General features: G+C 37.4%; 1 protein-coding gene across 5 annotated transcripts in view; it reads left to right on the plus strand.

The window, feature by feature from the left end:
- Positions 1-15288, plus strand: part of LOC126188626 (titin-like) — a 471513-nt gene extending 456225 nt beyond the window's left edge. For 4 of the 5 annotated variants that reach the window (XM_049930244.1, XM_049930236.1, XM_049930231.1 and 1 more), the window contains 3 exons: positions 4314-4514; positions 14236-14700; positions 15004-15288. In XM_049930244.1, the coding sequence (XP_049786201.1) occupies positions 4314-4514; positions 14236-14700; positions 15004-15114 (777 nt within the window). In that variant the 3' untranslated portion in view covers positions 15115-15288. The remainder of the gene's footprint in view (positions 1-4313; positions 4515-14235; positions 14701-15003) is intronic. The other variant, XM_049930252.1, reaches the window with a different exon arrangement.
- Positions 15289-15606: the final 318 nt, after the last annotated feature.

A 15606-nucleotide genomic window follows, 5' to 3' on the forward strand; every position in this document is an offset into this window, starting at 1 on the left:
CAGAATGCAAGCAGGTTATGTATGTCTTTTGTTAGAACTTTATTTGCTTTACTGTCAATCCTATACTGAACTCACACCTGCCACATCCATCAGATGTAAATTTATCTCCAGGTTCCACTTCTTACTTTTTATGAGTGTACAATATACTTCCATCTGCTGATCACTCACAACAGTGCCTTCCATTGATTGCGTGCACTTATGTGTAGTTGGTGCACGCACCAAACAATTTCTTGGTTTCCTATGAACTTGTTGCCAGTTGTTGTCCAGTTTTAGTCTTGCAGTAAATGTCTGTATAGGCTGTACCTTCATGGAACAATACTTAGCAAATAAGATGCTGGATGTATAGCTACGACAACAACCTGAAACAAATGAAATGAAGCTTTTATTGAAAAATATTGTGCACATGTAAAATCTTTGCTTTAATATAAGTAAATGGCATGGTGTACGTTCTGTCCGATTGTCAGAAGCTGTTGAAACCTGAGAAAAAGCTTCTTCCCCTAAATGTGTCACTAACTAGATGTTCCACCATTTTCTGCTGCAGCTGTAGCCAGAACAAGTGTGTTTTGTCCCTCTTGCTGTTGCTTCTTTTGTTGTTGTTGTTGTTGTTGTTGTTGTTCTTGGTGGTGGTGGTGTTTTACTTTCTCTAGATTTTAATTTGAATGTTATTGCTTGTCATCTTCATTGTACTGTAAAGTGGATGCTTCTACAAAATTGTCACCTGAGGATGGTGATCCAGGCAAACTTTTCCAGCATTTTTCTTTGCACTTAGGAAAATCAGGGGTATTATCATCATTGCTTAAATAATCTATATCAGACAGGTTTTGCAAAGCAGTGGTCACAAAATTCTTCAGAGACGCTGAGATTGCACCAACAATTTAATGTTATTTTGATTAATAATAAATATTAGACAGAGTGATATTACCAAAGCAATGGCAAAACATCACAGGATCATGTAAAATCTACTGTCAGATATGACAGATACAGGTGTTGAAACAAATGTGGACATCAACATTTTGTCAAAATGCTATTGTCCTAAAAATCTGACATTAGATCCAACACACATAGTTGTGCATTTGCTAATGTTTCAGTTTATATTTCCATTAATTTCCAAATAAACTAATAATTTATGAGATATTCACATAAAATGATCTATTTAAAGTAGATTTATGCCATGAAAATGATCTAAAAATAATGTATATTATCACAATAGACACAAACAGTCGAATGTGCACCTCCTGGCCACCATCATAACTCGTACTACAAATTTGCTGAATCATTCTTATGAAACACTACTGACTCTTTCCTCACATGGAGTAATGAGTGCCAATAACAGGGGATCTCAAGTTGATTCCATGTTTCTAGATTTCCAGTACATTTTTTACGTCATTCCTCATATGCCATTTCTAAACAGATTGCGTGCCTATGAGTACCATCCCACTTGTGTGACTTTATTCGTGATCCCTGTCAAAATGGTAACAGTTTGTAATAACTGACAGGAAGTCATTTAGTGAAACTGAAGTGCTATATGGGGTTTCCCAAGGAAGTGTTATAGGACCTCTTCTGTTCTTAATCTATATAAATGACTTAGGAGACAATCTGGGGAACCTTCTTAGATTATTAGCAGATAGTGATGTCATTTACCATCTAATAACTTCATCAGAAGATCAAAAGCAGTTGTGAAATAGCTTAGACAAGATACTTGCATTGTGCAAAAAATGATGATTAACCCTAAACAATAAAAAGTGTGAGTACCTTGAAAATGGATTAGCACTGTACACATTTCTGCACAAGAGTCAAGGGGGTGTGATCCAAATGCAGATTGGGTTTCTGCCTAGTATTCACTGAGTGAAAGCTGCTACTTCATAGGAATATGCTCATAATGGTAACAACAAATGGCATTGTATATTGTGAGACAAGTTTCAGAATTCTTAGATTCCTGAACATAGGCAGACAAGATGTTTATAAACTCACCACATATGGCTCAACCTACTCATTTCTCAGCCAGGGAAGTAGAAGACAATCGATCAGTAGACAAATCAAACCATATAGAAACATGGTGGATGCTTTTGGAAGACTAAACAGGATTTCAGAACTAACCACCTGATTTATTTGAAAGTGAAAGTTTAAAATCATGAAGTTCTTTGCTGGATTCCAAGAGATGAGAATATGCTGAGGTGATGACTTATTGGAGGATGGACAGTTCAAATTAGAAAACATGTACGAGCAACATGGATGTATGTAACCGAAGGCTGTGATACATCAAAAAGTCTTGAGGAAGCCTTAATCCACCAGTGGATGTGAAATGGCTGATGATGATCTCCAAGCACTATACAACAACTTAAATATAAAACACAGAAGACTGAATATTTATACAAATTAAGCTCTTTTAGACTGGATACTCTAGTTTTTAATTAGAGTCAGTGACAAACACACCTCCATAGCTATGTCAGTACAAGCCAATACTAAAAAGAATAATGTATGCATTGTTTAATTCAGTTTAATGAATGTTGGATTTGAGTCATTCCCTCTCAGAAACCAAGCATTGACTGATTAAGTGACATCATCAACAAAATGTATCTATTTCCTTATGTACAATGTTCTGTAGTCTGCAATGTCCCATTTAGGAATATCTTGCAGTAGCTTTCTCACTTCCCGCACACTGGGTCCCGGGTTCAATTCCCGGTGGGGTCACAGAATTTTCCTGCCTTGAGATGACTGGATGTTGTTGTGTCACCTTCATCATCATCATTAATCCCCATTATGGTTGGAGGAAGGCAATGGCAAACCACCTTCACTAGGACCTTGCCTAGTATGTTGGTGTGAGTCTCCCACATCATCCTATACGCTCCTCGGAGTATGGGACCTCACCACCATAATTTAGGAATATGAAACAAGTCCAAGAACATATATTAGAAAACAGGTATTAGAGCATGTGTCTACATATTACACTAAGTATTACATACTCGTAATGATTGTCTGTTTATCCGGTGTTAATAATTAGTGCCACATCAAGAGCATACTGTTAATGTTGATAGATAATGTAGTATACAGCAACAGATTACTTTTACCATGGTATTTCTAAACTTGTTCTGTAGGCCACAGTGCCTGTATGAATTAATGTCTTAAAGAGTAAATACTGTAACAGTAGTTTCAGTTTTTCCTGTATCACTGTACTGTCTGGCCTTTTGACTAACTGCTGTGGTAATGAGCACTGGGATGTCACAGAGAAAACTGAAAATAATTCACATCTCAGATACAGATAAATTGACCATGAATATCCCCATTATGTTAAGTGGTAAGAGAAATATGAGATGTGAAGCTATCTTTTGAAAAATTTGTAGAACTGTGTAATGTAATTGGGGCACAAATTCAGTGAGCATAAAATATCACATTGTGCTCAAAGTCAAAACAATAAAAGAGTGAATTAAAAATACTTGATGAGCTGTGTAATGTTAATAATCCACCACACCCCTGTTTATCAAAGGGGTAACTGAGGGGACTCTTTTTACTATGATGCTATTGAATACTGAATATTTGCTGAGTCTTGAGAAATGACCCTACCATGTGCTTGTGGAAGAAACTGCAGTAGGTTTTACATGAGACGATTTGCAGAAAACAAAATTAGTACAATGCTTAACCAGAAATGTAAGAATGACCACATATTTTACAGGCTATCATAACATGCAATGGATTAAAAAACAAAGACTGTCGGTGAAAATAACGCAGAAGATTCAAATTTACAGTAGTCCAGTAGATTGATATTCTCATTGGAACATTCCATTATGAAGCTTTACTGAAAAATACAAGACACACCATATGAGTTCCTCTTAGGTTGAACATTTTGGAAGTCATTTCGTGATTATTAAAGTAGGAAAAATTAAGTCCAAATGATTAACTTAGGAGTGACTTCATTGTTATTATGATGTGTTATACACTAAAGCTGTTAATCATTTGCATGAGTGTATAATTGCTTAATTCCTGCATGTAGTAAAATTCAAAAGATTGGAACCAGCTTTTGCACAAGTAAATTTTCTGTACAGTGAAACTAAGCACTCATTTAATTTTAACTCTGACAAGAAAAACAACTGAAAATAATTTCTATTAAATAGTAGCAGGGTATTGCCTAAAAATATAACTGGAAGAGGCACGTTTTGAAAAGATACTTTGACACACAGCACTTTTTATCTCCACTTTTTTTCATCTTCTCTTATGAGTGGTACTGGCAACAAAAATACCCAGTCTTTATTATTTTATCATTGGAATTGCTTATGAGACTAAGTGTTTGTGGTGGGTGCATGGTGTGGTGCATGAAGGTGTCGGAGCTGGACGTGGGTCGGCTGACTGTTGGGGAGCTTCAAGCACGCAAGATGGTGGTGTCAGATGTGGACAGCGTGTCACTGCAGGCTGCTGAGTTCAGTTCAAAGACAACAAATTTGGCTGTGAGCACACTTGAGCTTCCATCTGGACTGCTGCAAGAGCTTCGAGACTCTCTTCAAGCACAGCAGACAGCCGAGGTAATGCAATACACAGGGTTGCTTATTTTCTCAGAACTTCTATTTTTCTTGCCATAATATGCTTCTGCAATTTTATTTTTTATTTTTTTTATTTTTTGAGCATTATGGGTTCATCTGTGTCAAGCAATTGCTCCAAACCTCACTGACTTCTATCAATGGGAATGGTCTGCCAGTCTTGAAAGTCAAGAATATCCCTTGATGAAAAGAAATGTAGAGAGGTAAAATATACATCACAACATGAACTAGAAAATAAACAGAAAAATGTAGTATCATGAAAGGCTCAATATAAAATTAACAAATAAAAATCTGTTAACAGTAAAAAGCAGTGTTTAAATGCCATATTATTTGAATATAAGAATTATAATGTGGAAATATCAATGCGAAGAAGTTATACTAAATTGTCAACATTTGAAAGAAAAAGTTCATTTTATAAAAGCTAAAAACACAAAACTGAGACACTCAGAACAAATTAGTGCCATCTGTTCTTCTTAGCTCTTGATAATGAAGTCATAAGATCCAGAAGGTTCACATGCAGTATCTAATTTTCCTTTGACTGTTGGTTTGTGTGAAACACAAGAGTCTAATGAACAGTGAAAGCATAGTTAGGTATATGGCAAATTGTTTCATCAAATCACTGATTTCACTGAATAGCAGAAAATATAAGGTGGACAAAAAATAATACAGCCCTGAACTGCACTAAGAAAGCATGTGTTTGTTTCTCCTCTTGCACATCTGTTATTCTGACAATTCTTTCCAATTGCTTTCAGATTGGCAACTGTGCAAATATTACAAGCACACCATATTTTTGTTGCAATAGTGAATATAATTACAATAGCAGAAACAATGTTTGCATCCAATAAAAGTGGAAATTTAAACAGGATTGCTTATAAGAATGAGATTCTGAAATCTTGCTTTCCATGATAAGCATTATTTTCTTTTTTCATATTTGAGAAATGTTATGCCAAGTGAACCCATATGTGTGTGGCTGACAGACAACAGTCAATCAGTGAACAATAAATTAACAATAAATACAGATGTTGTGAATATCGGGATGGGAGACAAAATGGCCAAGGAAGAAAAAAGAGAGTGAAAAGCAAGGAAGTGCTGGAAAGAGAGTTGAGGGGTAAATGAAGATTAAAAGAATGATACTGTGATGAATTGGGAAAACTAGAAAGAGAAACAAAAAGGGAAAATAGCATGAGTAGGAAGTTGGAAGGAGCAGCAAACAATGGATATCTATCAAATGCAGAATACTAGTGTGTCACTTCAATACGGTGTAGTTATTAGGTGAGGAATGACCTCCTGCAGAGACACTTATGTGGTGTCTGAACCATAACAAACTCTGCAGTTGTGATGTTGAACACATTTTATTATGGAGTTATACGTGATGAGTGAAGACCATCTGCCTGTACCTGTCTTTCTCACAGTGTGGTTCTTCCATCTCATGCAGGTGCTCTCTTAGGGTTCAGACGAGCCACTAAGTGAAGTTGATATTCTCACAAGTGGCTTTTCCTATGTGCAGGTCTTGCCAGCTGTGATGGATATACAGGGCATTTAAGGAGCACACTGACAAAAATTGAGTGGTGGTAGATCACACAGGAAGACTACTTTTTTTTGTTAAGGAGCATATCCTCTGTTTCACATATGTGTTTGGTGCTTGGGAAAAGCGCAGTGATTGTGATATATAGTGTACCGAATCAACTCAAGGTTAGTTCTTGTCATGATTCTTAGCCTTCAGTATATATCACCATTTGTTGCTTAAATATGAGGTTCTGGATTCTTTATGGACTACAAAATAACTGAGCTCACATGAAAGATTTTTACATTTTATGGTGAGGAGGGACACAATGAAACAGGAGCTAATTATACGCAGGGTGTCACAGGAGGAATTGTCAATATTTGGGGATACAACAGGAACACTCATTTGAAGCAAAAAATGACATATGGCCATATACCTTCTTCTGAATGGTTTCCGAGATAGTAGACATTTAATGGACATTTGTTTTTGGGCTAGTAACATGTACATAGGTGTTTTATCCGTCTAAACTCTTTGACATTTTGTTCAAGCACAACCTGCCTCATTGCTTTCATCCTTTTTGCATGGTATGTCTTTCTGCCATTAAAATACCCATTGAATGCACAGTTCTCCATGGTGTGTTGCAAGTGAAGCAATGTGAGTGACTGAGAGAGCCTCACAGAGAAGCATCAGCTAACTGTTTTTGTACACAAGATGGCTAAAATCCCAACATATGTACTAATGAAGAATATGCAGATATGGTGTATGTTTATAGATGGTAATGCTCCTACTGCAGTCCAAAAATATCATCAGTGCTTTCTGACTGGTCAATTTCCTGATCATAGAGTGTTTACCAGGTTTTTCAGCACATTGCGTGAAACAGGCATTCTTCTAAGTACCCCCTTTTCTTCTGAACATGTAGTTCAACAACCTGCTCAGGAACAGCAACATGCTGTTGAAATATTGCAATGTGGTCCTGCTACCAGCACATGGTAACTTCCTGTACCTATCAACATCTCACAAAGACATGTATGGCTAACATTACATGCAGGAAAGTTGTACACATTTCACATACAATGTGTTCACAATCTTCACTTTGGTGACAATGCCACACAGCTTGAATTTTGTTGTTGGTTAAATGACAGTTGTCATTTGCTTCCATTAATACTATTCACTGATGAAGCCATGTTTACAGGGAATGAAATCAACAACATATGTAATAATCATCACTGGTTGCAGGAAAATTCATGCACTACAGTGGGAATCAATTTCCAAGTTTGTTTTTCAATCAATGTTTGGTGCAGCATGATCAGTAACATGTCGATAGGTCCAGTCCTTTTGGATGAAGAATGGCAGGACAGAACTACTTGCATTTTTTTGAAAATACATTTGTTGAACACTCTAATTGCTGGATGGTAGTACAATTAAATGGCCACCAAGATCTTAAGATCTTATGTCATCAGATTTTTGTTTTTGAGGTTCGGTGAAGTTTGAGTGGTACAAATGAAAGGTGAATATGTGAGATGAACTGCTCGGTAGCATCATTGATGCTGCTACCCTTATTAGGGAATGTGCAGGGTTGCTCAGACAAGCAACACAACATGTTCTCCCAATAGCACACAGATGCGTTGATTTTGATGGTGGGTGTTTCAAAATTTATTGTGAATAAGTAATCTGATGTGTACAACAATGCTTAGAGGGGAATGTTTTAAAAGGTATGCATTTTTCAATTGATACTTTGTAAAATGCATGTTGTAATATTTACTAACAATTGGACACATGTAAACATGACAGTGTATTGAATAGTACAGAAAATAAATAACATTGTACATTAAGTGTGTACTATTTCAGGAACCATTCAGAATAGGGCATATGTCCATACAAATTTTTTTGCTTCAAATGATCATTCCTGTTATATCACTAATGACTGACCATTTCTCTTGATACAGCATCAGTTTCCTAACAAGGGCATCAACACCACTGTACCTTTGCTTCACTTTATTGAAACCTTGGAGAGTTTTTATCCTGACCATACTAGTGGTAGAAAGTTTCATGTGAGTTTTTAGGATGCCACAATATAAATGGTAATAATTCACCTTCAACCAGTATGTGGTGAGTGATATGTGCTGTAGGTACAGATGTAGGGTTCTGGACAGTATTTCAGAGATACAGCTTACAGATGCAACACATTCAGAAGGTGCAGGCCATAGGATCACCAGTTTTACATCTCATTTTGAACTTTATTTAACACAATGCTAATGATGCTGTCTCCTTTATATGTGTTATTTACAAATTGACAACTGTCAGTTGTTTTAGTATTCTGAATAGTCACATCTAGAGTTGTGAGAACTGACGTGATTGCTGTAATATCTAACAACAATTTTCCATGAAAAATTTGGGCTGGAATGGTTAGTAATCATCCAGTTTCTCTACGTTAGCCAGCAAATATAACTGCAACTACATATGTTTCTGCATAATATATTTATTAAACAGCTAGACATAGTACAATGTGCTATGCATAGTAGCTTCCAGCTCTAGCATGAAGAAGTCCTTCCAGATTTCACTGTTGATAGATGCGTACAACTAATTGTCAACTTTAAGATTCACTACATAAAGGAGACATTGAGTTCCAAACACACAATGAAAAAGACTGCTAAAATATTTACACTTCTGGACAAAGTACTTCTTTTGATGCAGAAAACATACACATCCACACAATCACAACTCACACACGCACTGCTAGGGAGGGTGGTGGGAGTAAGTAGGCACAGGGTGGGGATAGCGGGGTAGGGATAAGTGTGTTAAGTGTTGCCTGTGGGAGAGTGTAGGAATATGGTGGGGGCAGGATAGGGCTGTTAGGTGCAATGTCGGGAGGCTGTACTGTAGGGAAGCCAAGGGGGAGGGGAGAGAAGGGGAGGAGAGAGGATAGAAGTGAGAAAGGGCAAAGACCTAAGTAGATGCGTTGTCGGGGTAGAAGGTGTCTGTAGTACTAGAGAGGGGGCAAGAGGAGGAGATGTGTAGGTGGAGGACAGATACTAGTGAAGGTTGAGGCCAACAAGGGGTTTGTGGGAATGAAGAAAACATGTTGTAGGAAGAGTTTCCATCTGTGCAGTTAACAAAAGTTGGTGTTGATAGGAAGAATCAAGATGGAACAGTCTGTGAAGTAGTCATTAAAGTGAAGCACATTATGTTGGGTGGGAAGTTCAGCAACTAGGTGACCCAGCTGTCTGTTGGCCACAGTTTGGTGGTGACCATTCATGCAGACAGATAGCTTGTTAGTTGTCATGCCCATACAGGAAGTGGCAAAGTGGTTGCAACTTATTTTGTAGATCACATGGCTGTTATCACAGGTGGTCTGATAGGACAGGAGATGCCTGCAACAGGGCTGGGTAGGTGTTAGTGGGAGGCTGTATGGGACAGGTCTTGGATCTAGGTCTATTGCAGAGATATGAGCCATGGTGCAAGTGGTTGGGAGCTGGGGTGGAGTAAGGACAGGCAAGGATATTGCTTAGGTTTAGTAGGTGGTAAATACCACTGTGGGGAGGGTGAGGAGGATAGTGGGGAGAATATTCCTCATTTCTGTGCACAATGAGAGGTAGTTGATACCCTGGCAAAGAATGTGATTCATAGTCCTGGGTGGTACTGAGTCATGAAGGAATTGTTCCTTTATGACCAGATATGGGGTATGTGGGAGATGGTAGGTGACTGGAGAGACAAGGCACTGGAGATCTGTTTCTGGACAAGGTTGGGAGGGTAATTTCAGTCTATGAAGGCCTTGGTGAGATGCTTGGAATATTTGGAGATGGACAGAAGCAATGATCTCAGGCTAGACTGTATGTTAGAGACTTCTTGGGATGGAATGGGTGTCCTCAGTGTTGATATGACATTAAACTCTAACTTCCCTTAATATTTAGGAATGGAAGGAAGGAAGGAAGGAAGGAAAAAAGGAAGGAAGGCTAGAAGTGCAAGTCTCATCCATGACAAGGTCATTAAAGATGTAAAACAAGCTCAAAATTAACAATGAATGGAAAGGAAATTGTCTGTAAAGGAAATTGCTGTGATGTTTTGAGGGAACCACCTAGCATTAACTCTAATTTATGTATGGAATCCATGTAAAACCTAAATCAGGAAACTCACATATAAAATTAATAAATGTTTTAAAAACTTTCTATGAAACTTTTTAAAATTTTCTGTATATTATCTTCCTTATATTTGACATTAAAATTTTTTACGAAGTGAAGACCAGTTTCAGTAGCCTACGCACCATCTTCAGATCATGCTATCTGTGACAGCAGCTGGAACAAAGAGCCTGTACAGCATCATAAAAATTTTATACACTGAAACATCATTGCAATTATTTTTGTTACAGTCAATGATTGCAAAGATAGATTTTCCAGTTGCCAAATTTTTACAGTGCTGTCACAGAGAGCATAGTCTGTAGATGGTAGTCAAGCTACTGTAACTGGTCATAACTTTGTAAAAAAATTTAATGTTAAATGCAATTGAGACACTATACAGAAAATTTTTGAACAATTTTAAAATGTTTGATAGACATCTTTTAAAATTTTTATAATTGTATATTTGATTATCTGCTTATGATCACTTTCTTCTATTCTTACAAAGTCAGATATATTCACTAAATCAAGATGATTAAATTGTGGCCTGATGTGTACTCCTAATGAATACATCATCAATATGTGAACCACTGTAGGAATGGAAATCTATTGACACCATTCATCAATTCAAGGTTAGTCACATAATGTCACTCTGTATTGGCTCAATTATTACATACTCCTGAAGCAGTGAATGTGACCAAATATATCTTGTAGGTAATACACAAACCATTTTGTAACTTAGTGAAATAAAGCAAATAGGACATAGCTACATGTTTCAGTGCCTTTATAGCTTGGGTGCAGCTACTTACTTCTTCATATTTCTGTTCTTCTTCTGTTGCCCATTTTCTTGTTTAACTTTACATATCCATTATAATGCTGGAGCTCTCAAAATGAAGTTTGACTTGTTGATAGGCTTCTCTGTAACTATTTTTAGAGAATTATTGCTTTTCTTAATCTTTTTTACTTGTTTGTTTTTCCTTAACATGTTTATGTGCACTTCATTCTTGCATTTGTGGGGGTCCTAAGAACGAAATTTTTTGTTCAAAAAGCTAGTTTTTCCAGCAGCTGTTTTGTTGCTCTATCAGCATAAACACACTTCTTTCACTATATCCATATTTAAACTTATAGATAACACTTACTGGTTTCTTGTGTTTGTTTCATTCTAGTGTTACTAGCAATGCTTTTTACCTGTGAATTTTCCAGTGGCAGTTGTACCTTTATATCATTATACATTCTCTTCATTTGAATGTTACACAAACAGTGGAAAGAAACACATTTATAAGTTAAATTTGTGCAATTTTTAACCCAGTGAACCAGGTCAATTTGCAGTACATAGTATAATTTGATTTATTTGCAGCTAATCACAATTTTCTAAATTTTTCTTCACTATTTGGCTTTAGGATTTATTTATACTACACAAATTTGTGATTTTGCTTTATCTAATTAGTAAACTTTATTTTATTTAGGAAAACAACAGTCTAAAGTACCTTTCATGAAGTTTCTGCTTCTTACAACTGAATGTTCAGTGCTCACAGACAGTGAAATACACTTGTTTTTTTCTGTACATTTCATTTAAAATTTTAACAGGTAAAGACAGAAATTAAAGAACAAAGACAGTATAGAGATACAATGAAGTCTTGTCTTTAATATTAGGAATCTTGATTTACACAAGTTCTGAAGATGAATCACACACTTCTTTAATTTCTTCAATTGTGTGTTGTTACATTAACAAATTACTTCCAGTCATTATAAAAATGACTGGAAACTGCTGACAACTGTAAGATATTGGCACACTTAAAAAACACTTTGGTGATAGGTGTGAGACTACAGTAATGCTGTACCCATGTGAGTTATAAAAAAATGCAGTGTGTATGACCAGCATGTGATAAATCAATTATATGATGGTGGAATTAATTCTTATCCGAGTCAGGGCTACAGTAAAAAGAGTCATGTCATGCACCAACCCTACTATAGCTTCTGAGGAACCCCAGTCTTCCTTCTTTCTTTTATGTGGGCATGACCACCAACCAGCTGTCTGCCTGAATGCAGCCAATGCTAAATTGAGGCCAAGAACAAAGTGATCAGCCAGTAGTAGTGCGTGCTGCTTGCTGCCAAGCACAATGTGCTCAACTTCCTCAACCAGTGCCAATTAAAATTCGCTTCCCCTCCCAATCCAAATACCCACTATCTTATCCTTAACAAAACATCCTTTGACATAACAATCATCCTGGCTCCAATCTCCATCTCTGCTAGTCTTTGTCCCACAATCACCTCTGCTCCTCTCGGTGGTACTCTACACTCACACAGATCTCTCCATGGTTTACCACTTCCCCTGTTCTATGCACCCCTTCCCTCCCCTCCTAAACCTACTTCTCTACCAATGTGTGTCACACACAGATTCTCTTGCTTGTATTAGGGCAGACTTACCAGTGCCAAAATCTTGTTCCATTCACCTACAGCTTCTTCTTCCCAGCAGCCACTGGCTCTTCTGTCAACCACTCCCTTTCTTCTTGTTCCTTTAACCCTAGTCAGGCTGTAGCATTTGGGCAATGTAGCCAGCTGGGACAATGGAGACATGAATGTGTATATGTGTATTTTTGTTGGTAAATTCGCTTTGAGGAAGGGCATCATCAGAAAGCTTAGTAACAATTTCAATCACATTTATGTGTTTGTTGACCATTAACTTTATTCCTTCCGTTATTTATATTACACCCAGGCTTTCAAATCTTATATTAAAAGTGGTAATATCTTATTTATTACATCAATTAATTTGTACACAGAATAATACTTTCTCCACAGAAAGCTGCTAGAATCACATTGTCGTCAAATCGATGGCCATGAAGCTTCTCCTTGATCAAACAGGTGGAAGTTTAATGTGATGTTAAGAAATGTGGCTCATGCTGACTGCTTTCTGTTTTTGTCAAGTTTCAGGAATTATCATGTTTGTGTGAGATTCAGAGGGATTAAAAATCCAGTCAATGAGAAAAATGCTTAAAAACTACTGGTTTATTTGGATGCATGGGAATAAAACATCCAAATTCATAATAGTGAATTTGTATAGAACTGTCTTTGTGTTTAGTTATTAGGAAAGTAACACATCCATTGATACAAAATTGTTGAAGTTTTCATGAACACTTGGCCGGAGTGGCCGTGCAGTTCTAGGCGCTACAGTCTGGAACCGAGCGACCGCTACGGTCACAGGTTCGAATCCTGCCTCGGGCATGGATGTGTGTGATGTCCTTAGGTTAGTTAGGTTTAATTAGTTCTAAGTTCTAGGCGACTGATGACCTCAGAAGTTAAGTCGCATAGTGCTCAGAGCCATTTGAACCATTTTTTTCATGAACACTTGTTGATGTATTGCCTGTTGGCTGCTGTCTCAGGATCACACTCATTGCTTCCATCTCGTAATCCTCCTGGCCCACTCTCTCCAAGATCCATGCACCACACTCACCTCCTGTACTGACCTAAGATCCTAATTTAGCTCATCCTGCACTCACATTCTCTTTCCCATAGTGTCCATGTCCTCTGTTCTGTTTTCTAATCCCAATCCATTCTACACGTTATTGTCATTGTGTGGTGTACGAACCTGCTTGTGCTGGTGCCCATGTTGTATTTCCATCCAAGGCACCTGCTGCCTCTCCCTCCCAGCCTTCAGCCACCCAACCAAATTCTCCATTTCATTCCATGCCTCCTTCCTCCCACTGCACATTCCACCTGACAAAACCTCTTCCTCTCAATCCAGTCAAGCTGCAGAACTGCAGTTCTGGCACATTGCATTCACCCAGCACAGCAAGCCATACTCTCTCTCTCTCTCTCTCTCTCTCTCTCTCTCTCTCTCTCTCTGTGTGTGTGTGTGTGTGTGTGTGTGTGTGTGTATGTTTTCCATTTAATTTCAGAAGTAGGACTTTGTCCAAAGCTTGAAATATTAAGTCTTTTTTGTTATGCCTGACTGTGATCCAATGCCTCCTCTACCTGGTGAGTAGCAATCTATCCTTTTCTTATTGTTGTTATTCAGACCATGACTTTCCATTATTTGACACATCTATCTTTGACATTTGTCATATCCTGAAATTAAAATTTTGTTTTGCAGTCTGAATCTCAAGAGCCAGTCCAAACAACGCGCACAGAGGTCACAGAACTGCAGGCTGCGCCAGCAGCTGAGTATCGACAGGCAGCTCAGCCACAACCAACCAGTACCATTCCACCTTCTGTCAGCCGACATAGGCATAGAGAGTATGAGTCTGAGGAGGAAGAAGAAGTGCCAGTGTCAGTTTCAACACCTGTAAGCAGACGTCGTAGACACATACCAAGGCCACAGCTGCGACACTCTAGCACCGATGAGGAAGAACCTGAGCTGCCAATATCACGTCCTGTTTCTCGAGGAAGGTCAAGAGTAGCTGCAGGTGCTGTTGGTTCTGAAGCCAATGCCGTAGAGCTGGGGCGTCAGTTGATTGCAACATGCCAGGCTGCTGCTGTCAGAGCCCTGAATCGTTCTGTTCAGTATGCATGCTCAGTTGCAAATATTGATTCTGAACAGCATCGTCGTGAACTGCAGGTAAATTTCATTGCATTCAGTTTTGATATATTCTACATTTGAATCTGTGTGGATTATGGAATGTCTCATACTAACTTCAAACATTCCTTAAACAATAAATATTTGACTGTGCACAAAAGGAAGTCCTTCTCAGGATTACAAGAATATTTTAGTTGTATTGCAGAATCTACTAGCATAATACTTATTCAAATAGAAACAATGCTTTATACAAAACAAATGATGCTATAGATTTTGTGTGGATGACTAATAGTACAACACAATTATATAAATGAACTAAAAATTGTGTTATTTTCGTCTTAACAGGTTGTACTGTGTGGGCTTCTTGTTGCTGTTGCTGCTCTGGTGTTATTTGGATTTGGATCTGGAAAGACATTTCACTACCATCATTGGGATTATGTTTTTCCACCACCCTGAAAATGTACTGAAAGAAATTTTTAATACTTCAAGATTTTTCCCTTTTCATAAATTAATCTTTGTTGTTGACAAACTTCACCCTAAAATGTTGCATCATTTTTAAAAATCATTCACATCATGCACAATATTTTCAGAGATGTAGACACTTATTGTAAATAAAATGTTATATTCTTATTTTTCTCTTATTGATTTTCCTTCCAACATGCAATGCATTTAATTAAAATTAACACGTGTCCATGATGCAATAACAAACTCATGTGCAGAAGAAGGTAATTACCAAGTTAATACTATTTTAAAACAATCAACTAAAGAAGAGGTCATCACTGTTTCAGCATGAAAGCATACATAAATAATTTATTGAGGCAGGCAGATTTTTTTTTTCAAACAGACACTAATTTCACTAAGAGTGTTCCCAAAATTCCATCAAACATTTTAAATTAACAACCAATAAATACAAATGTATTTTATGTTAAATGAATAGGACTGCTGATA

The sequence above is a fragment of the Schistocerca cancellata genome, chromosome 1 (genome assembly GCF_023864275.1).
Source record: "Schistocerca cancellata isolate TAMUIC-IGC-003103 chromosome 1, iqSchCanc2.1, whole genome shotgun sequence".
NCBI classification, from domain to species: Eukaryota; Metazoa; Arthropoda; class Insecta; order Orthoptera; family Acrididae; genus Schistocerca; species Schistocerca cancellata.